The 23,459-nt window shown below is 37.0% G+C and overlaps 1 protein-coding gene across 2 annotated transcripts; it reads left to right on the plus strand.

Moving 5' to 3' along the window:
- Nucleotides 1-1,017: 1,017 nt before the first annotated feature.
- Nucleotides 1,018-23,209, plus strand: LOC145772156 (cilia- and flagella-associated protein 53-like). Of its 2 annotated transcripts, XM_082583998.1 has the most exons (12): nt 1,018-1,222; nt 7,094-7,182; nt 12,555-12,677; nt 13,608-13,717; nt 15,380-15,553; nt 16,356-16,565; nt 16,872-17,042; nt 18,232-18,424; nt 18,923-19,088; nt 19,817-19,919; nt 20,979-21,129; nt 21,754-23,209. In XM_082583998.1, exons 1-12 carry the CDS (start codon nt 1,201-1,203, stop codon nt 21,853-21,855), a joined length of 1,614 nt encoding a protein of 537 aa, XP_082440124.1. In that variant the 5' UTR covers nt 1,018-1,200; the 3' UTR covers nt 21,856-23,209. The 2 variants fall into 2 exon arrangements, with proteins under 2 accessions (XP_082440124.1, XP_082440125.1); XM_082583999.1 differs by lacking the exon at nt 7,094-7,182.
- Nucleotides 23,210-23,459: the final 250 nt, after the last annotated feature.

Here is a 23,459-nt window from a genome sequence, read left to right on the forward strand (position 1 = left end):
TTGATTCATTCAGCAAGGCAACAGCACCAAAATCTCTGTACGATGCCAAAAGAGCTTACCAGGCATTGTCCGAGTTGAAAAAAACCTCTCTATTCTCAAATACTCCAGCTGATTAAGAACCTCTTTTTGCCCGATAAGCTTTGCTGCTTGTGAGGGGTCGTTTTCCAATCTTCGTAGATTGAAAACCTGACTGAGAAATACTTTGGGACAGGAAAGGTTAAATGCTAGCATTGCTTGCAACATTGACCAAAATATTCTTAATGACATCAGCATAAATGACAGTGCTAATGTATTTTCAATGAGCACTACCGTAAAACGCAATTTGGTTGTAACAAGTTCTTGTGATGTGTTTGAAAGTTAGCATTTTTGTCATAAATTTGCAAATGTTCTTCTGTAGCTTCGATTGTTTTCAGTCTCCTGACTAGTGACTTTGTCCTATAGCGCACTAAGTGTAGTGATTCTAGTGAAGGAGAGGGTAAAAAGAAAAGTAGCCTATAACTTCTGTTGTTTTTTTTGGAAAAACTAAGTATTCATTGGAAGGTCATAGCTCTTCGAATCCAGCTGGAGGTACCAATTTTTCTTTGCTTGTTTCTTAATCTTGCAGCAGTCATTCACAAGAGCACAGGTAGCGCTTTTATCTCCACTATTTCTTGTCTGTGTATTATGCTGTTAGCAGCTAATTTACCGAGGTCCGGTGATTGTTTAATAAACCTAATAGGCCTACCACAACTACTAAAATTGTGTATAAAAGTATGCATCCCCCCCAATGTTCAAAATTGTCTAAAATTTGATAAAATTTTGATTTATCCCCCCCAATCCTCAACTAACTTCGGCACCACTGGTTGGGAACCACGGGTCTTATAAATTAAACTGAATTTGTTCTAAAAAAAACTTTTTCTCTCAAAATTGAAAAACTTAACTGAATACGTTAAATAACAACATCTGTGACGTCATAGACAAGCAAAAATGCAGTAGACCAGTGGATCTCAACCTTTTTAGTTTGAGGACCGGTAAAGTTTTTACACAAACTTTGCGGATCGGTGGACCTTTAAAATCATCCCAAAATGTAATTACATCAAAAAAATGAAATTTAAAAGCAAAGAAGTATAAAAAATTCAATTTAATGAGAAACTTGCAGCTGTCTTTCTAATGAAGTTTCTACAAAGCGAAGTAGCGCGTTGGTTTTGATGAGAAATAACGATGCAAAGCTTTTTTCAGATGGGTAAGTTGTACAAAAACCAACAGTAATTTCAAGGTTTTGTCACTGAGCTTAGGATATTCGTTTTTAAGCGATATCCAGAACTGAGTCATTCCACTATAATTCAACAAATTTTGAAGAAATTTTACACCACCATTTCTTAGATTTTCTTTATTTTTACATATTTCGTTCATATTTTAAATTTTAGAATGATTTTCATAACTGTTGGAATTTTTTTGATATCATGTGTCGCTTTCAAGTTATCGCAGTTTAAAGTTTTACATTTTTGCCACTAGTGGCGCCATTGTGCGTGAGAATATTTTGTGAAAAATGCTCTAAAGTCATCATTTCTTGTCCAATTATGATGAAAAAAGTGTCTATTCCTATGTTCTCAGGGGTGAGGAACTCAATTATGCTTTAAAATATCAAAAAAACAATTGCTTGATATGAAAATCCTCATGTTATTTTTTTTAAATTCCTCAAACTTTAAGGTCCCCCCACTCTCCCATGATTGCATAATTTTTTTTCTGATTGGCTCGATTTTGTAAAGTGATTGTTTAGTTACCAACAAATGAAAAATCTTTCATTGAACTTTTCTCTAAGTGTTTTTATCAGTTTAACTGTTAGCATACCTATTGCAAGCTAATAATTAGATTTACGCTATTGTGAAGTCTTGGACCGTTAGCCGTCCTCTCCTTTAGCTTAGTGATTAAACGCCTGACTCAAGATCAAGAAGCGCTGGTGCGGCTCTGCGTCAGTGGTTCAAAGCCTCTACAACTATACGAAACTGCCAGGATCAAGCTCTCAAAGAAACTTTCTCAATCCGAGGATAAAGATCAAATCAATCAATCTTCTTCTTTCGTATGAGACAAGATTGTTCAAACTTCAGGGCAGGTGATGGAAAGCTAGGTGATTGTAGCTTCGTCTAGTGCTGCTATACCATGCATTCCATTTGGTGCCTTGTAATGGACATTTAGGAATGACATGGTCAGGAATTTGTTCCTCCACGTCTCATTCACAGACTGATGAGGGAGCCAAACCCCACTTGTAGGCTACATGTTGGAATGAAAGCGGCCAACTCCTGTTTGGATTTTGTTTAGCTTAACTTAGTCGGCCAGGACAGGTCCATACCAGGAAAGAGTGCCACCGGGTAAGATATAAAACAATGGAGTTTCGTGTCAGCGGCACACCATGCTGCACACCAAGTGTCTTCATATAATGTGCTTCACTGGTGGTATGATCGCTGAATGGCTGTAATAATTCAGCGGCAGCTGGTACAAACTTTTATAAAACTTCATGAAACTAAAGTTCTTTCGTATACTAGTCTTACTTTTTGGCTTGTTTACATACTTTGAGCATCAAGGCAAGTAGGCTACACAAAATAGCCTGCAACTTTTCCATCAACCTAACATTGACTAAAAACATTTTTTCTAGGCTCCTTCAAATTTACTAACAGTGAAACAAACCGAACAAAGATTAATAAAAATTGCACAGACAAAGCCTAGTCCTCCTTACTAAGCGAGACAGATAACTAAAAGAAGCGATAAGCAGCACATATTGTTGAAAACCAATCAAGCGTGACGTACTCTAGGGGCGATGACTTGCCATACATGACTTGCCGCACTGTTTATAAATGTGTGTGATAACATATTTATTAATTGCTAAAACAATGAAAACTATTAATACTACAAAAAGTGCTCAATGCCAAGCAAAAAGGCAAAGCAGAGCGAATTAAATCAAATATAGTTATTACTATCTGAAGACTTTACAAATTGTTTCACCTAACGGATCATCAGAAGGTCTTATTCAAAGTCTTCAGATAGTAATAACTATATTTGATTTTATTAATTGCTATATATCTTAATATATCTGTTGTGAATTATTATATTCACGTACAGTATTATTAATGTAATATATTCCATAATATTCGTATATTTTGCCGCCCCCAATAATTTGCCGCCCTAGGCAACTGCCTACTCTGCCTACTGGTAAATCCGCCCCTGGGCGGATGTAGACACTACGGAACCAGGCAGGGGCGCAGTATTCAGCAGTGGAGTGAACCAGAGCCAGGGTTGCAGTGCGCAAAGTGTCAGCGCCTGCACCCCACGTTGTGCCTGCCAAGCGTTTTAGCAAAGCGACGTGATATGTTAGTTTTTAGCGTAGTGAAGTGACTGTAAATGGTGACGGTATGCGAGTGACCTGTCAAGCGTAACCCCAAAGTTTGTTAGTTCTGGACAAGATGGCAAGATCTTGCCGTTGATAGTCACGTCCAGGTCACGTTGAGCTTCCCTGTTGTTGAGATGGAAGGCTGCCGTCACCGTTTTACTTTCGCTGAGCTTCAGTTTCCATTGATAGAGGTATCCTGATATGGTCGTCTTGTCTTGGCTCAATGTCGTTTCTAATGACTGCCAGTCTTTCGCAGAGTGCGAGGTGGCCAAGTCATCAGCGTATGCATACTTCTCAGATGTTGTAGATGGTAGGTCATGCATATAGACGTTGAAGAGAAGGGGTGCCAAGACTGATTCCTGTGGGGCACCATTTTTGAGACCCTGCAGTCTAGGTTTTCTAGTTCCGGTGGTAAGTGTAAAACTCCTGTTGTGGATCAGCTCTATAATCATTTTGACCATGTGTCTTTCAAAGAGTAAGCGCAGCAGCTTGTAGACTAGGCCACGGTGTCATAGGCTGCTGTTAGGACAACAAACACCGTCCCCGTTTTCTTTTATTCTTTCCAAAAAACTCTCCTCAATGTCCCAAGTTAATAGTGTGACTTGATCTACGCGGTTGACCTCCCGTGTTGGAATCCAACTTGTTCTTTGGGAAGCAATGGGTCAATTATTGATTCAACGAGCATAGATCAGTCTCTCAAGGATGTTGAAAGACTGATTTACGCATGTATCGAACCAGTATATAATCATGCTTCCAATGCTGTTGATCAGAGCTTGAATAAACCGATTATAGTCTTCAGAAGCGTACCGCGGTAGTCTCCATGTCGACCTTCCAATGATCGACTGATCCAATGATATGGTTATCAGTGACGATCGGTGAGGGAAAGCAAGGAAAGCAGTAGGCTACTTACCTGAGCAAAAACTATGCAAAATATAATGACTGAATTCTAGGTTTAACTTATTATTATTTTTATCACGTCTATTTCAACTTGAAAATTACTGTATTCGTGACTAGAATTACTCGTAACGCTTGTGAGTAGTCTAAGTCCTGACCAAACCGCATGTCTTGCCTATAAATGCCAATTAACCCAAACGCTCCTGTCAGAAAAAAACACTGAGGCTTCAAGGAAATCAACTTGCAAAGTTGCTTTCCCCACGTCCAAAAACGTCAAAAAACGCCTTCGTTTTATCCAATCCTCAGTCGCTTTGCAAAACGTCACCAGCTGATTAGCCAATCAGATGTGTTATGGTTAGAGTTGCTTTCCCAGTGACGTCAATGCGTTCAATCGCTAAACTAACTGGTCATACGCACAGAATGGTCTCTCGTCACGGTACACAGCACAGCATCATAAAGACGAAAAGATTGTTGCTGTTTTTTGATGTCTCCTCGCCATGTAGCCTACTTTAGCCTACTAGCTTTCATAGTCATGCCTTTGCCCTTTTTACAGCGTTGATTTAACGTTACTTCGCCAATGAACGTTCAGGTGCGGATGCAATATTTAGTTCGTGCTTCTATACGCAGGAGGCAAACTTATCCAGCTTTTTGTACAAATTGCTTGCGGTTGTAATGTTTAGGCCTAAGTGTTAGTTTTTGTAGTGTAGGCTTAACTGAATAGCCTATCTGAGAATGAACATTCATGACAAATTAAATATTTAGACAACTATTATTCTATGTCTAACACTGGATTTAGGTCCTGCAACGTTAAAATTAAGATTGTTCATGACTTCTAAACATTAAATGGATGTATGATCACGACATAGGCGAAGCACAATTTGACAGATTTTTATACACGCCTTCGGGCTTCGCCCGACGGTTACGCCCTTCGTGCCTACTACCTTGCTGCAGAATATTTCCAAGTTGCTTTCCCAACGGTTTAAGCCACCGAACGTCAGTGATGGTTATAAGGAGTAGGCCTACGGTAGTTTTCTTTACTTCGAAGGCTCAAGTTAACAACTTCATCCAGGGGTACTTGTGCTGACTTCATCAAAAAAATAGCCTACTTTCCTTCTTAAACAACTTTTTTAGTTGAGCGGGAGAATTAACATCCATTGAGTTTGACGATTTGCTACTACAAAATATATAGTCCTGGTCTGGAGAGCTTATAACAAAAGCGCAAACTGCCGATAACAATCTTTTAAATGCGTTTTTTTCAATGACTGACGGCTCACTCAATGACGGTTCGTCATGAAAATAAGGCAAATTCGCACAAAAAAGGTTAATAGCCTAATCATTACAGAATATCCACTTTGAGAACCACTGGGAACTGGGCTATACTGTGTTGACAAACCATTCCACAGAAAATTAACAGTACAAAGTAAGGATGCACCTTGACGCACAGTAAGCATTTTCATGATTAGGTCATAAAGACATAAACTTACCTCAATTTATTTTAGTATTGGTCATTCACACGTTGGTGATGCGAATTCTAAAAAACTTTCAAATCTCCAGGTCCAAGTTTAAAAACTGGATTTGTGCAAATTTAGGACCTGGAGATAAGCTAAACTCAAGAAAATATAAAAGAAAAATTACAATTTCATCTTCTTCAAACGTTTGCAAAGAAATTACGAATAGAAGTGGAATGTCAGAAAAATGTGAAGAAAAAGAGAAGACAAGAAGTAGGCTTTCCAATGGAAATTCGGTTAAATAACAAAAACTGCTTGTGTTGGACAAAGATGTGATTATTTATCCTTAAAATACAACTTTAAATTGTGCAAATTAGTTATTTTTGCTCAAATTGCTCATTAAATTGTAATATGTTGAATGGTAGCCTAACTATAATTTCTAGAAATAGTGCTGCCAGATCTTTTTTTTGTACTAAAATTCGTTTCATCAAAATTATTTTACATCTGCAGCTTTAATGTTTTATACAAATTGTTGCAACTATAATCGTTCTCGTTAATTTGCTTTTGACTACAATTTTTGTTGTTGTTGCATTTTTATCACTACCCTTTTGGTGGAAATATAATTGCATTTATGATTTAAATTTTAAATCGCCATAAATTATTTCACTTGTAACTTTTGTAAAACTTTTGGAAAGTGAAATTGATTGAACAAAGTTTATTTGAACAGAAAAGTAGTATGTCTTTATTTTATTATGCTTAATCATATCTCTATTTTATTTACTTTTTTCTGAATCCGCATGGTCACACTGAGCCGGTCTCCTGCAATTTTTATTTTTTTGAGTCTTTTATGACATCACAACCAAGTTTTGAATGCGAGACTCTCAAAGTAAAAACTTCGGGAAACTTGTCACTTTTAGAATTTCTTTTGTGTTAAATCGCCCTTGCTACTCTAGCAAGTGTTGTAGGTCTATCTTATTATCGACGAAATAAAAGTTTTCTTTTTTCGCTTTCTTTTCTAGGTTTGGTGGCTGTGCGTTTTTAAGATTATGTTTTTCAAACAGTTTTATTGATGCATATTTTAAACCTTTTGGTTTTGTCATCTTCTCCTTTTGTTGGTGTAAAATTCGTGTGATTACTTTATCGTTCTCCGCATGTTCGCGCCAGCTAAGAAAAATAAATTGAATTGAATTGAAATAGCGACACCACGCGACCAATTGGTCGTTATGACAACAATGAAAGATTACAAGAGTTTTGTATGAGGTTTTGTGTTCACTTGTTTGGTTGTTGATATTGCCTAATTACGGTGCCGCCAATATCTTTTGTCACATCAACTATTAATTGAATTTAAGAGAAGCCTAAATAAAAACAATTACATATTCTGAAACAGACAGCATAAAAAAGTTGAGGATGTTGGTTACACAAAGGAGAAGGAAAAACAGAGAATATCCAGGACCAACACCCCATTCAGTAGCAATAGTAAGCAAAGTCTTTTACTTTTGTGTTATCTTTTGTTGTTGATGTATAAAATTTCATAGAGCTTTAGATGGATTTTTAGAAATTGACTTTACTGATATTGCTTGTTGATAAGAACTCTTTATTTAGAAAGCACCATAGACCTGAGTGATACTAAAGTCACAGTGACTTGACTAGAGACATTTTAGCATAGCCTACTGTACATATTTAACATCATTTTAACTCTAGCCACAAATCAAATATAGTAGAATTTAGTTATAATAACTTCAGCTATAGTGACACTTCTTGAAGGTCACTTTAGGTGTCCCTATAGATGAGTTCTACTGTATTATGAAACACATTTTTGATTTTATTTAACATGTTTTCAAGATCTCGCTTAAGTAACTACAATGGCAAGGTAAGGTGATTGCCATTAATTTATTATGTAGACTAATTGTTCTATGTGGGATTGTGGGGGCACCTTAACTTAGATAAGCGCATGTTATATTTATGTCTCCATGATGTAGGCTAATTTCCATATCGATAAAATTAATAGCCTATATTATATTTTGTGCTATTTGTGCATTGAAATGAATGTGGAGCTATGCCGAAACAAAGTTGATTGATTGATTAGATTATAGTAAACTGTTTAATAGCCATGGGTCAGCAACCTATGGTTCACAAGCAGGATCTGACCCGGCAATCAAAGTCATTTGGCCTGCAGCTTTTTTTTCAAATTTTAGTTTTTACACAGTCCATCAAGTGATAAATTATCTGATAAATTTTACTCTATAAATAACAACATCAATATGATGGCAGTAACAACTGAAAAATCGTTGACAATGCTTGGAGAAACTACTAGAAAGGTTTTGTGTAGCCTCTTTGCTACAAAAGCACATGAAAGACCATGCAATAAGTGTCACAATCAATGTGCAAGGCCTCGCGTCGGGCTGCTTTGCGTCTTGACAGAATGTGCTGTTTTCATTATGGAATTTTGAGCGATGTGTTATTATTGGGTATTGACCTGAAGTAACCTTTGAATGAGAAATCTGTATTATGTAACGCATTTCCGGAATCGTCTGTAAGCATGCAAATCTGGAATGTTCTGTTGTTTTTCATAATTTCTGAGCGTCGTTTGTCATAACGTCATAAGGATGTTTACCAGTAGATGTCCGATTGCAAAATATTTATTATGTAAGAATCTTATACCCTACGTGACATTCTTTAGACTTCTTTAAGCTTCTGCTTGTTGACATTTATTTGCAACTTGACAGAACAATGTGACATTACGTAACCTTCTCGATGTTACTAGACTGAACAAACCTTTTATAAATAGTGGTGTGATTTGCGTAATGATTATTATGAGAGTTTGTTATGGGAGTTGTATTATGACGAGTTGATTATGAGAGTTGTGTTATGAGTTGTGGATTGGTAGTTGGTGCAGAAATTATTGTTGATTGAGAGTTGAAGAAATCGAATACAAGTAGATGAGAATTGGTGCTGATATAAATTGTGTTCGAAATTAGAGTTATTTGAGAAGCCGTTCGTTAAAGTCCTTCAAGAAGTTAGATTATCATTTCACTAGTGGAACCTTTCAACATTTAATTGACTGCTTTTCGGTTATAACCCATTAAACTACGTCATTGAACCTTTCCAAGTCTTTTTCCTGGTAAGAGATAGAAAGAAATCGTGACAATAAGCAACAATATTGTAAACTTACAGTACGGTATCTGATTTACTAGAAAGTGTTTGCAAATGTATCAAGCCTTAAGGATGCCATGGACATAGAGGTGAAGGTTGCAAACTTTAGTGCAAACATGCAATGATGCAAATGTTTGCAATCAAAAACGAATTTCTAATTTTGTAATTTTGATCGATTTAACATCGTGTTTAAACAACTTCAAAGTTGCAACTTTAGAGAAATGTCCAATTTATACAAAAGATGTAGCAACACTTACAGTTGGTATTCAAATTCGAAACAAAACCATAACATGGAAAGTCAAATAAAATGCTCACTGCAATTCTTTCATGCTACCCGGCAAGAGGACAAACCTACAAGCAGTGTTATATTTAATTTTGTTATACTTTTTAATAATTTTTAATAATACTTTTTAAGAATTTTTATTAAAAAATTAATTACATTTTTATTCTGCTTGAGTGTTATATTTTGTTCTCTTGAAGGTTGCATCAAATTGTTCAGTAGCTCTATTCTATTTGATGTACAGCAGTTAATACAGCTTGAGTTTTATAAAAAAAAAATGTCTTGAATACTGTCAAACAGACAGCTTTGATATAGGAGCACTTTACTTATGTAAACAACCAGGATATTGTCAACAACAAACTTGTTTTCGTTGTATCTGCTGGATGGAGGATAAATTTGATTCATTGAACCTCACCAAGAGCCAGTTAAGAGTAGAAGCAGAGGTGGGCAGTAGCGCGCTACTGTTGTAGCGGTGCTACTAGCGGCGCTACTTCTTTGGTAAAAGTAGCGGTAGCGGCGCTACTTTTTAGTTGGAGTAGCGGCTGCAGTAGCGGCGCTATTTTTATTCCAAAGTAGCGGGAGAGGCGCTACTTTTTTTCAGTCGCACTCCCGCTACCGCTACTTTTTAATTTAAATTTAAAAAAAAATGCTTGTTTTTTTTGCAATACTGGCGTGGTTAAGCAGCTATATAGCCTAATCGGCTTGATTGTAAAGTTTCGGTCTTTTCTAGCTGACGTCAACTTCTTCGGCGAATATCTCCGTGTGATGAAGCCTATCTGCCAGGCTTTAGACATTCTACAGGGCGAGTCCAAGGCATGTTAGGCTACGGAGTCTTGCTTCCAACCATCACAATTTGCGGGAAGAAGTTGACCGAGATCATTGATCTTGTGACCTGTGAGGAGTTGAAAGTGAAAGTCCTTGAAGGGGTGAAGAAACGATTCAACAAGTGCTTCAACAACATGAAATGCGTTATGGCATCATGTCTTCATCCCTCCTTCAAGACGCCGTGGCTACAATTTCTGCACTACGTTTCCACGGATGATGCTGACGCACTGCAAGAAAAAGTCAAGACAGATGTAATTCGACTGTTGCGGGAGACATCAAGCCTGGTTGATACCGAGAAGAATGACACCAACACCAGTCATGACTCCGAGGATGTAGGCTATTTTTGGAGTGTTTGCGCCATCCCGTGAAACGTCGGTGCAGAAGGAAGCAACAATTGTGGATGCCTTTTTTTCGGACAAGAGCAAGTTCTTGAGCTTTTCGAATACCGAGTTAAAACATCTGTTCATTAAATACAACACCCCCATTCCTTCCAGTGCTGCGATAGAGAGACTTTTTTCTGTTGGAAGAGATGTGCTTAAGCGAAAGCGGGCAGGACTTAGTGACTCTCATTTTAAAATGCTCGTGTTTTTGAAAGATGCGTAACAATAAATTTCCCTTAGAATGTTTTCCTATAACGATGTCAAAATGACAGCGTAAACGAATGATAACATTCGTTTTCAAGGTCATTTTTGCGTCCATATAGGGACTTGAGTGTTTCCTAGTATCATTTTAGACAAAAGTAACGGAAAAAGTAACGGTAGCGCGCGCTACTTTGGCCCGAGTAGTGGTAGCGGGCAGCGCGCTACTTTTGTAAATTGGTAGCGGGTAGCGCGCGCTACTTTGGCCCAGGTAGCGGGTAGCGCGCTACTTTAAAAGTAGCGGGTGCCCACCTCTGAGTAGAAGTTACTCATAAGACCACTAGCAAGATGTTATCTGCTTCTTTCTACATCCAATCAGCTACCATACCTGAAGTTCAAAATTTTTTAAACCAAAATAACATGAAAAGTCACGTGAATGAAGGCGACATCAAATTTTAGATTTTATTATAAACTGTTAATCTGATCAAAACTTTAACCAGTTTGCAAGCTTTATTACGATCACAAATCGTGAAAAGGAATTGTTGGTTGAAAATTAATGTGGCCTGCGGAGATCTTATTGAGTTTAGTTTTGACCCATGATTGGAAATAGGTTGCTGATTGCTGAACACTGCACTGGCCTCAATAATTACTCGTAAATGTTATTTTATGTTTATAAACAACAGAAATCATACAATTTATGAACAATTGAACATATTGTAGGTTGTGGATCAGTACTGTTCAACAAAGAGAAGATGGTACAGTCTTGGCATTTATCTTGAGTTTATTCTCAGTTTATCCATCTACGTGGCCCATTATATAACTTCAGACATTTGGTTGTACAAACATGTCTAAGTGTCTATCAGGCACACAGAAAACATCCTTTTTCTCTTTTCGGATTGTCACAGTTAAAATGACTTTTGCACCAACTAAACATAGCATATGTTCCCTGGCACTTTGTAGAGTTATTCGAATGGCCTTTTATTGAGATTTTGTCATTTTACAAAGAACAATCATTTCCTTTTTGCATTTTTCTTTGCATTTCCATATACATGTAAGTGCTAATGATGTCATCCTTCAAACACATTGTATTGAACATGATGTCTCCACAACACATTGAGATTTATTCATTGCGTAGATTATTGAAACCACCTGAAAAGACTTTGTAAGTTATGTGGTACATGGTGTGATTTTCTCTCAAAAGCTATCAAAATACTGTTCTTCTGAATCTTCAACCTTAAATGAGCATGAAACTGTTGTGTCACATTCACAACAAAAGTAGAGTACGATTTCATATAATTATTTTGACTTCATCTTGCTGGTGCACTTTTGAAAGTAAAATTGATTGGTTGTATGAATTTTTATCCTTAGACTGAGAAAGCCTCTGTGACAATATAATTTGCACATTTTCAAGCATGTAGGCTACAGAAGAATTTATGATTTACTAATGCATGCCAAAGCAATAAGTTTAACAGAGTGAAGTTCCCGCCTGTGGTTGAAGTGTTATAGCCTGTAAATTAGTCAAACTACTGAATGCAGAACTGTTTTAAAAGTGAGTTGCACACAGCAAGAGATGAACCAGCGTTGCTTGTTCTTGCCATTTTTATCAAAGCAGGCCATTTATCCAACTGAGCTATTAGAGTAGACTTTTCACAAGACATACTGTAATAGGTTTTGTACCAAAAAATTATCATAAAACTTGTTGGTAAAACTACCTCAGGCAGAAGTTTTTGAGAAAAAATGTCACTATAGGATTTTAAGCAAGTGGAGTGTATAGCGACTGGCTGATAGTTCTCTGCATTCCAGTATCTGTAGGCCTACTGCTTAACTTTATATGTGTAACATTAAAAAACTCAGGTGGTGTATTAGTATCATTACATGGCCGAGACTCAACTGTGCTGTATGTCCACTGTGCTGAATGGCCAATAGAATACAATCATGTAAGATGATCAACTTGATTTTATTGCTTACTGATTTTTCTTTATTTATTGTTACCTTTATTTGTGTATCGGCAGAGGGCAAAAGGTCCATCTGGTAATAAGCCTCTTGAGGAGATACTACTCGAGCAAAGAAGAAAGGAAGCGTTGCGTGATGAAGCAATTCGCCTCACCAAGTACAGCCATATGTTTGATCTTAAGGTTTGTATTAAGCAAAATAGTGCAGTACCTTTTTTATATGTTTTTTATATGCCATTGCAGTGAAAGGTGCTTTGCATTTCCTACTCTTTCATTTTTTAGTTACAGAATGACTTATAAGCTATTCCATTTTATCATCAGCCTTCTTCAGATAGTATACTTCCGCAATGAATAAAAAGCTAAATGCCAACCACAGTATTCTAGAGTTTCAATGAAACTGTTCGAGTATTTCATTGTAAGCACTTGCACAAAAAAGAATTCCAAAGATTTGTTGATGAAAACTAAACTGTACATTGCTCAATATCAATCTCTGACACCCATGGGAGAATGGATGACAATCAGTTTCTTTAATTTGCCCATGCATGAATTTGTCTATGGCATGTTACAGGGATTTCCTATGAATCCCTGGCATGTTAACTTGAAATAAGGCTTATTCCCTTACCTCCTATGTTGTTTTCAAAAATATATAACATTGTTTTACGATATACTTTTGATAGATTGATTGTAGGAACCTTGATCTTCGGACTGAGAAAGCTTTGTTAAGAGCTTAATATTGGCGGTTTTGCATACTTGTATGTAGAAATTTGAACCACTGACGCAGTCCTGGTAACCGAGTTTGACAGAGTAAAGTTTCCGGTTTTTGAATTGTCTGTGAATTATTTCATCCACCAGGTGCGGCTGAACGGAGAGCAGTCCTTAAAATGCGTTGCTCAAGGGTATATCCCGAGAGTCGAACCAGAGCCGCTGGTTCCATTTAGTACGATCATTAAAAATATGGTTCAATTAATATAAGTTACTACAGTATGTCGTATATTGTGTTATGTTTTAATGTTAACAAGGTTCGATTGATATACATTATGGTTTAGCATTCCTCACAACTGAATGGCCTATTGTTTCATAATAATAACGAGTATGTACCTCGCTGGTTTCTAGAATGACTGGGAGAGAATTACAGAAGGCAATATTCAGAAAAACAAAGTTAAGCGAAAAGTGCAGCAGATATTGGAACAAAAGAAACTAGAATTGGGTGATAGAAGAGAGAGGTAAAAACTGTGATAATAGTTTTCTGTAGGTTTGATATTTTACTCCCTTTACAAGACACTTTTTCTCAAGAACATGTTATATTGATGTGTGGATATTTTTGCTTTTTATTGCAAATATGGTTTGGAGCTGTGAGATTTAAGTGGTCAACATACGTTTTATACAGTATCTTATATACAATAAATATATAATCAACACTTCAAAAACAAAGCCCAAGGCCAATCATAAAGCTAAGATCGCAACTTCAAGAAAATGAAATCACTATTATCTAAAAAAGGTAACAGCCTGTTTTACTCATGGTGGGATCGTCATGAAGGTTTTATTCAAACGAATATTCTTTTGTTGAAATAAGAACTGTCGCAAAGATAAGGTTTGCAAAGATTCTCACGGAAATACATTTCCAAGGATGTAGCTTTCATGGCTCTCTTACCTAATAAGGTCCCCAACCTCTCATTTACTGTAGACGTTCATCCACTCCTATCAACGTTGTGTAAGGTATTTTATAAATTTAGGTTATAAATATCTATCTATCTATTCTATACGATTTAATGTCTCTCGTTCTCCGTATGCGAGGGTTAGACGCCAACGAATGTCTATGTTTGTCTGATGGCATTTCTCCATGCCACCGGGTCCTGAGGGTTGACCGAAACAAAATCTTCAGTAACAGATCTTAATAATAATTTACTACCCTTTTGCTGTTACTGCTTTCGCGCTGAAGCGTTTAGCTATACATTCAATTAAGTGTTTTCTTTCATGCTCTACGCGCTATTTAGTGTTTGCAAAGCCCATTAGAACAATGTGAGTTTACATATCGAAATTTACTGTTTTTAACCAAAAAATTATACATGTTAAGTTTACGTATTGTACAAGTTTATGATTTTCAATAGTTTGTGTCATGGCGACCTATATACGGGCCATGCCAACTTGCAAGCTTCAAATCGGACTGGATGCTGCTAGCAGTCAGAATTGCTAATGGAAGTTTCTAGTCTGAGTAGTACTTGATTAATATAATCTTTGTCTACTGTATATTTTGCGTGATTTTAGGCTGCTTTTATTCCACCATTATCATGCAAACATGAAATATTGAGCTAGATTATTATGGCACTTGTATTGAACACCTGAAGATCATCTGGCAAAACTGGTAAAAAGTTTGGCAGTAATATGAGGTAAAGTAATCACACTTTGACAATTTGCTTTCTCATACCCATCATTTCAAAGAGATATGAAGAACATTCAGCATATAGACTTCAAAATCTAAATCACATCGGCCTCTAATCCTTGTTGCATGTTCACATGTTGGTAAGGCCTGTACGTATAGGTCGCTCATATTGTTTATTTAGTCGGCCCAGTCTTTTGCTGGTTTTGTAGTCGCTTGGTAGTTAGCACTCAATGTTTCGAGGTGTGGGATCGAGGGAAATCATGGTATTTGAAACAATCTACAAAATTTTGTTTCAAAATAATGATATTTTGTTAAACAGTTAAAAGAGTTGTTTAAAACAAATTAATAAACATTTCAAAAACTTTACAAAACGGAACGAAATTTCAAACAACCAAAGAAAAATGATCTTTTGTACTACCAAATAAAAAATACCCATAATTTTACGCCCTTAACTGCTTGCATGAAATGTGAAAAAGGAAAACGATCATTGAGCAAACCTTTACAGATTAAAGGAGCTCCTGGCCTGCGAAGAAATTGCGTATATTGAAGAGATGGAGGCAAAACATGAAACTATTGAAGAAAGGCAAAACAAGATGTTGGTGAGAGCAAAGGAGCTGAAACAAAAAAGGGAAAAAGAAAGACTTCAAGTCGTTCGTGAAAAGTTGGATCAGCAGTGGAGGTAGGTTAAGTAGAGATAGCTCGCTTCGATAATATAGGTTATATTGCTCGGACGGTATAGAGAATCTCTCAAGAGGAGTGGTGTACGGTGGTGGTGGGTCCCATACTTGATCCAAGCAGCGGGGGATGAGATGATAAGGTTCTCATTGTACTAAGCTTTCGGCACTAACGAGAGTAGGGTGGCCAGCCCAGTTCCTTTCTCTCGGCCGCCTTTACTTCAGCAACTACGCCCACCCAATTTATTACACCCTGGGTAGAGGTGAGCGGTGTTTGTCAACAAACAGCATAAGTGGGGAGTCGAACCAGGTTTGCATAATTGGAAAGCCAACGCCTTATCCGTTGCGCCATCCCCTTGATATCTGAAAGCCGACCTGGAGTGTGGATTTTGTTTTCAAATTTTAGATCATTTGCTACGAATAGTACGAATACTCACATATTTAAATAATCACACATTATAAATTTTATATAGTGGGCTACAGTGATAAATTGGCAAATTATGTTGTGAAATCAATAAAACAGATCGCGATAACACGTAAGGTTTTTTTGCGGCAGGTTGGTTCGGGACGAATTTATAACACGCTGAATCTTTCAACAAAAATCGTATTTTGGGGGTTTTCCACTTGAAGAAGTTATAATAATCGATTGCTTACTTGCATTACTGTATGTATGAGAACTTTTAAAACCGTGGACGGTTTTCTGGGTATGGGTATTTCACGTCTTCTATTTGTCTGACTGGGTATTTCACGTCTTCTATTTGTCTGACTGGGTATTTCACGTCTTCTATTTTTTAATCTATTTTTAAGAGAACAATGTGAAGAACTTCGGAGCATCCTAGCCCGACGTCATCAAGATGAAGTCTCCGTGGATCGGATGCAGCAGCTTGCTCTCAAAGCAGAGTTTGAAGTGAAGAAGCAAGAGGAAGACATGATGTACGCGGAATTGTGGGAGAGAGATCGGCTTGCCAAAGCTGCAAGAGAAGAACAGGAGGCCCAGCAACAAATTGAAAGAAACTGGTCAGTGTTGGAGGAGAGAGTGAAGAGTTTTGTTTAAAAGTTATGAATGACGTCATCGAAAACTTGTGACGTCATCCACACAATAACCCAAGTAGCAAATCAGCCGTCTTTACATTGCTTCAATGTCTCCAGACGTTGAATCAATTTAAAAAACAGTTGATTTGCTGTCTGTAAAGTCACTAAGCTGTAAAAAATTTAATTGTCTTTTAATGATATGTTTTTGAATTAACCATCTGGTTTTCTAGCAAAAAAGATCATATTTTACTGAAATGCAACCAGCACGACGGTTTTGTTTTTTCTTCACAGTGCCATGGTTGGCATGTTGAGAACCCAGAAGGCTGCTCTTGAAGCTAAGAGGGAAGAAGAAAAACGTTTAGTTGCCGAAGAAGCTCGATTGTTGAAGGAAGAACGTGAATTGAGACAAATGGAAGAACAAAGAGCGTTGCAAGAGAAAAGAGAACTCCATAACCAACAAAGGTGAGAATAGACATATATATAAGGCATGGTAAATGGTGTATATATGGTATACAAATGATATATACTGTATATGGAATGTAGTAGTATGTGTAGTAGTACGGTATAGTAGTATTTAGCATATCGTAGTATAATATAGTATATAGTATATTATTAAAAATTGAAAAAGTAACAAGGTAAAGTTACTGATGTGATTGCACAGCCAACTGTTACAAACTATACAACAACCATTTTATGAAAATGTTTAACAAACTTAAGAATTTGAACATATCTATAACAATTTAATTCGTTCACTTCTATGTACAAGCTGCTCTGAATATTAACACTATACTCGCAAACAACGCCGATCACCTTCTCACAACTATGCACTGCAAAGTAATAACAATGCGTCTTGTGCGCTATGTTTCCATGCAGTGGAGGCTGGCGGCTATGATACAGGATTGTGAGGTTCCGTAGTTTTGTGACATGAAAAAGTAATTCAAAAGTGTTGTTTCAATCGAGTTTTTGAACAGTGTGCTGTGTAAAGTTTCAAGTGAAAACCTAATATACGGTTCTACAACAATTTTTATACGGGCTCTAACTTCAAATATATTAAATAAATTACAGATTATTTTTCGTATAAACTAAACAGTTACAAAGCAATATGAAAAAGTATTATGGGTCGCACATCCATGTACTTCATTATAGCTTATATTGCATTGTCCTCTACCAACAAGAAAATCGACATTATTTTAACATTGTTATATCAAATCGTATCATACAAAGATGAGAATGCACAAGCAACAAAAAAGAAGTTTGATCGCTCGTTGTTGTTGATCGGAGAGAACACCAATGAAAACAAAAGATTTAAAAATTATAATTAAAATGCTCTCCGACCTTTATGTGTTTGTTTCATTCGAGCTTATGAATAAAGTGGAAGCTACTGTCGGGTGCGTAACTGACTGGTGAGAGCCCTTGTACGACGCTCAAAAGGGCGCTGGTTCGATACTACTCCAGAGCATGCGACTGTGTCTTTGGCAAGACACTAAGCGACATACTTGAAGGTAGACACGAAGATTGGCTTCATTTTCGTCCACTTAATTCAAACTTTCAACCACCGGGTATAAGCCTGGACACGAGAAAAATAAATATTCTCTTTTGTTCTTGAAATTATTTTTTATACGTTGTTGTTACGTTTCACTTTTTTCCTCAGGATGTATCTTGAAAATTCCATAAAGTTGAAGATGAAGAGAGAAGCACAAGAAAGGCAAGAAGAGCTTGCTTTGGATATGAAGATCCTGGAACAACTCCTTGAGGAATCAAGGAACGATGCACAAGAAGCATTGCAGAGGAAACTACAGAGAAAGGAAGAAGAGGCAAAATACCGAGCCTACCTCCAGGAACAGGTGGGCGTCTCTTGATTTGCTTTAAATTGTACGATGAACCCGCGTCTCTAGACGTTGAATAAATGTAAAAAATGACTAATTTGCTTTATGTTGTGTAGTTGCTCACATGAACTTTGAAACATGTTTTACCACTGTATTGTTTTAACTTTATGTGGTCAACAAAACGAAAATACTGTAAAGATTGTTTGCTGCAGGCCCATTTTTGCCGATAAGAGTTGTTTTGCATCTCTGACTGTGAATCATTGCAAGCTTTTTGAAGAGAACATTGTGCAGAGAATTTATCATTGGAAATACACTGCAATTAATGTGTGTTTGTTAAATGCATGCAGCCATTAAATATTTATAATTTTTCGGAGTTAAAGATAAAATGCATTAAAATGTCAGTGGGCGGCTCCAGGCATTGTAAGATGCGTGAAAGATACTTAGCTTATCCTGCTCCTCATCAGACGAGCGAAATAAAGCGATTTTCTCAATCATGCAAACAAATCATCTTTCCAGTTTGAGGAAGAACAACGAAGAGAAAAGCAACTGGATCGACTTGTGGAGGAAGATGTTGCTGCCATGTGGGCAAAGCGCATCCACCAGTGGAGGTTGGAGAAGGAGGCGAGGAATCGACTCATGCAAGATGTGATGGAGACAAGGAGAAAACAGCTAGAGGAAAAACGTAAGTTTTCATTCTCAAAACAAATTTATCTGAAAACGAGATGAAGGGTTAAAAATAGTGAGTACCACAGTAAATTGATAAAGTCGATTCTATTTGAATAAAAATGATATGTACTGACGAAGCCACACTTTTGTGGCTAAAGGTCTACAATACACTTGAGTTAGTCGATTTAGTGTGGTACTTTTTATTTTGTAATCATTTTTATCGCACTACGCATCCGTATTGGTCTTTGGCAAATTCAAAGGAAGATTTTCAATGAAAATTTCAGTGACAAAGTTTTATTTTGGAATGAAGAGTTTTTTAAATTTGTTGAAATATGTAACTCAACCTACTTAGTGAAATGGCGGTTGCCTTCTAAATCGATATTCTAGAATACATTTAATCTTATTTCACTAAACTGAACATTTTTGTACATGGCGATGGCAGTTATGAATTGTAGTTTCTAGCGTGGTGGACGGTGGTATGTGGTTTAGCGGTAATTTGATTGCAGCCATGTGATTTGATATGTCAGTTGTTCATCAGATAATTTCTTGACCAATGCATCGATTTGTCAAAGAAATCCTTGCACCTCGAGTGGGGAGCGAACGCATGCAAAGCTTAGGCAGTAGGCACTACTTTTGCATCGTTCTACTCTTCAGGCTAATATCGTTAGCATTTCTTTTACGCACAATAAATCAAGAGCCATACTGTGAACTTGATTGCAACTAATTAATCGACTTGATTTTTAGTTCAAACCTTGGCAAAAGAGCGCGAACAGCTCCGAAGAGACAGAGAGGATATGGCTAAAGCTATCGAAGAACATCAAAAAATAGAAGCGGAACGAATCCAAAGGTAAGAAACTTTCTGTGGTGTCAATTAGTGATGGAACCACCTCCGGATCCGGTCAAACTCCGGCCATTTTTTTTTAAACTCCGGGTCGAAGTGATAGTGGCTCCGGTCCGGAACCAGAGGCGTGCGCCAACTGTGTGTGGCTGTGGTCAGGTTCATGACATTGGATAAATCCGATTTTCTTCTGCATCATTGTGGTACTGCAGTAATGCGACCACATGTTGCCTGTAACATTGGTCAACTCCGTAGGGCCGAAGAAAAAAAATCAAATTTTCAGAATGTTTTTTCAAAAAGATATAGAGTAGGCTACAATCACCGCAGAATATTCAGCAGTACAACATGTCGCAAATTTACAACATTGGGCTACAAACAATCACTTGAAAGCATTTTGTTGTTTCATTTTCTTCACGAATCTTAATTCTACTCTCCCCAAGTCACGTTTATGTACTTCCCAGAATCCTTGTTGCATATACACTATGCAACGTGGGGCGGTACGAGGAATGTAAAATTGAAAACGAGATCAAAGAAATCAATCAAAAATCTTTTTCTTATAGGCTTGAAAAGGGCTGTATGATTAGCCGAAAACGTTCGCTTATTGTTTTTGTTTTTTGTTTTTATTATGTTAAATGTAGTGTTGTTGCTGAGTTACGTCTGTTTATGGTCAAAAATCTTCAATATCTTAAATGGAATTTTCCATCGGGTGGATAGAAAACATTGCGGGATATGAAATCTACCCAAATGTTTACTCTTGAATGGATCCTTTTCGAAGGTCCCTAAACATTTCCATGAGGCACATTTTAGAACGGTTGGTGAGGGTGGCATACGACCGCTCGGTTGGAACATTGATTACATGAAGTAGATGTTACGAAAGGCCGGAAGCTCATGCCGGTGTTGCAATTCTCGAGCCGAAACATCCTGCTTCCGGCCAAAATGTTGCTTCCGGTGCATTTTTCTAGGTGGTCGCTTTTTATTTTCTTCATTTATGTAAACAGATTTTTGTATCGGTAGACCAGTGTTTCCATTCAAAACAAATGTAAATGTAATTAATTTTGTTTGTCTTAGAACAAAGGCAATAAACGAAAGTTTCCAGCGTGACCTGAAAGCTCAAATCAATCATGCCAGCAGTATGAAGAATAGGGAGAAAGAAGAAGAACAGCGGCAATACGAGGAAGGGCTGAAAAGTGAAGCTGCTTACCAGGAGAAGCTCAAGGAGGTTAACAACTCACCGTACTTTTCATTCCATAGAGTTGTGAAGTATAAGTTCACAACTCACCCTACTTTTCATTCCATAGAGTTGTGAAACATAAGTTCATCATTTTGTTGCAAGTTTAGTGTAGATTGAATATAACTCTTATGCGCTCCGTAATGTGATAGGTTACAAAATACAATTTTGCTACGAAAACTCAAAGTATAGTAAAATCATATTGGCCTGATATAATTTTTATTCAGTGGTCTTTCGCCGCCGTCGTGGTACCAGCACCACACTCAGCTTCTTATGATAATTCGTGGATGTTTTTATCACATTCGCTGCTGTACTGTACTGCAAAAAAACTGGATTAATGACATCTTTCAGACCTGCGTCAATAAATTAATTATTATTACTTTGGCCATTATTGCTCTTATGCTGTTTTAGACCATGTAAGTTGTTGTTGAAATCTATGATTGCTGCATTTGGAAGTGAATCCGGCCACCCTCGGTAACGGGGACATCACCGGATTAAAACTCTACTACTACTATGAAAAAATGATAAATGCAATGATCGATGCATCTGCAAAAACGTAAATGCTGCTCTGAAATCGCAATTGTGAAAATATTCTTAATTATTTTTTTTTTCTAGGTTTTGACAAGTGCATCTGATAACAAGAACGTTCATCCCAAGAGGCGTCAGCAATCTCAACTGCGACCCCAGTTTGAAGTCGTTGGAAGCAAGATGAATTAGACAGCTGCCGAAAAATGTTTTTAACGTTAATTTAACGTTGAAAGCGATAAACCAAACTTCTCCCGATCCCGTTACATGTGAAATTTTATTGCAATTTATTCTGGGCCAACCTTGTTTAACAACTCCGATACATTAAAGTGATTGTGTTGCATTGGTTGAGCGCAAATGCAGCATCAACCGAAATGCTCAACAAGAATGTGACTGAAGGGTCTATTCGACGTCTAGCATCGTTGAATTAGCGTAAAAATACGCGTTGTGTTTATTTCTAGTTTTTCATTTATCGACGCCATTGGAATAGAGATGTGCTACTTTTTAAATGATGCTAGGCTATTTCTGCATTGCGTCGTGTCCTTTTTTTCTAACTACAGTATAATATCTTTGAGCCGACCTATCAAACGTCTACTTCACATCCCAGTCAGAAAATCAGTCCTTTTTTACATTGATTCAACATCTGCAGACATCGAATCAATGTAAAAAAGGATTGATGTGCTAACTGGGATCATGTGTGGTTTTCGAAAAGCAAAACTATTCTACATGGAAGTTTTCTCGCTCTCTCCGCGCCAGAAAATAATTTAACCAATTTTTGCGCACAAGGGATTTGATGAAGTAGTTCACTTTGTTGGACATGCAAAACTTAGTAACAGCAATAGTTTCAACAAGCTTTAAGCACACGAGACCACATAAAGATGAATAAACGAGTAAACACAATTAACGCTTCAACACATCGTTTTTTGAACGTTTTTAACATTTTTTTTTCTAAAACCTTCAAATTTTTTTTTTATTAGGCTACATTTTTTCGCGTGGTGAACTATGTTTAAACCATTGATGTTGCTGAGATTTGTTAACAAGTTTAAAAAGTAGCTATATCACTCAATGCTCTAGAACGGTAATTTTATTCATATTATTCAAAATTGTTGTTGTAAGTTCTGCAACTTTTTTGTCGATTATTATTATCAACATTGTCTTGGTAACAAAGGCAGGCATGCGTAAATTGACGCCTGCGTGGACTGTTTTATTTATTTCTACTTTGTAACTTTTTACAGTCTGTTTACATTTTATCAAAGATTTCTTGTATAGCCTTTCTAGATCATATGTACTGTCGCCAATAGGTAAGTCAAGCTAGTAGGCTAAATATATTCACTTTACAAAGATTTTAACACCAACAAGAGCATGCTACAACAAGTTAGTTTTTTTTCATAAGTTTCGGATTAGTTTCAAACAGAAACAATTCGAAACATCTCCGTTCTTGCATGCGTTTCGTACTTTTTTTCTTTTTATCTCAGACAAATGGTTCAATATTAGAATGTTGTGAGTTGATCGCTTGCCTTCGTACTAAAAGCTAGCCACAATTTCATGGATCGACGTAGTTGCTTTAATCGCAAGGTGATTTCAGTCAAAAGGCTCAGGCGATAGACAGGCATTCTGACTCAGCGATTCTCAGGTGATAGACAGGCATTCTGACTCAGCGATTTTAATTTTATGAGACACCACGCATTAGTTGCCTGTTGTGATTGATAGGCTATAAACAAACCATTGTTTGTTTTCCAAGCCTAGCCTTCCCAATGTGGGTTGTAGCTCCCGAATTGTAGGTACCCACGCAGTCA

Source organism: Aplidium turbinatum, chromosome 6, assembly GCF_918807975.1.
Source record: "Aplidium turbinatum chromosome 6, kaAplTurb1.1, whole genome shotgun sequence".
Lineage (NCBI taxonomy): Eukaryota > Metazoa > Chordata > Ascidiacea > Aplousobranchia > Polyclinidae > Aplidium > Aplidium turbinatum.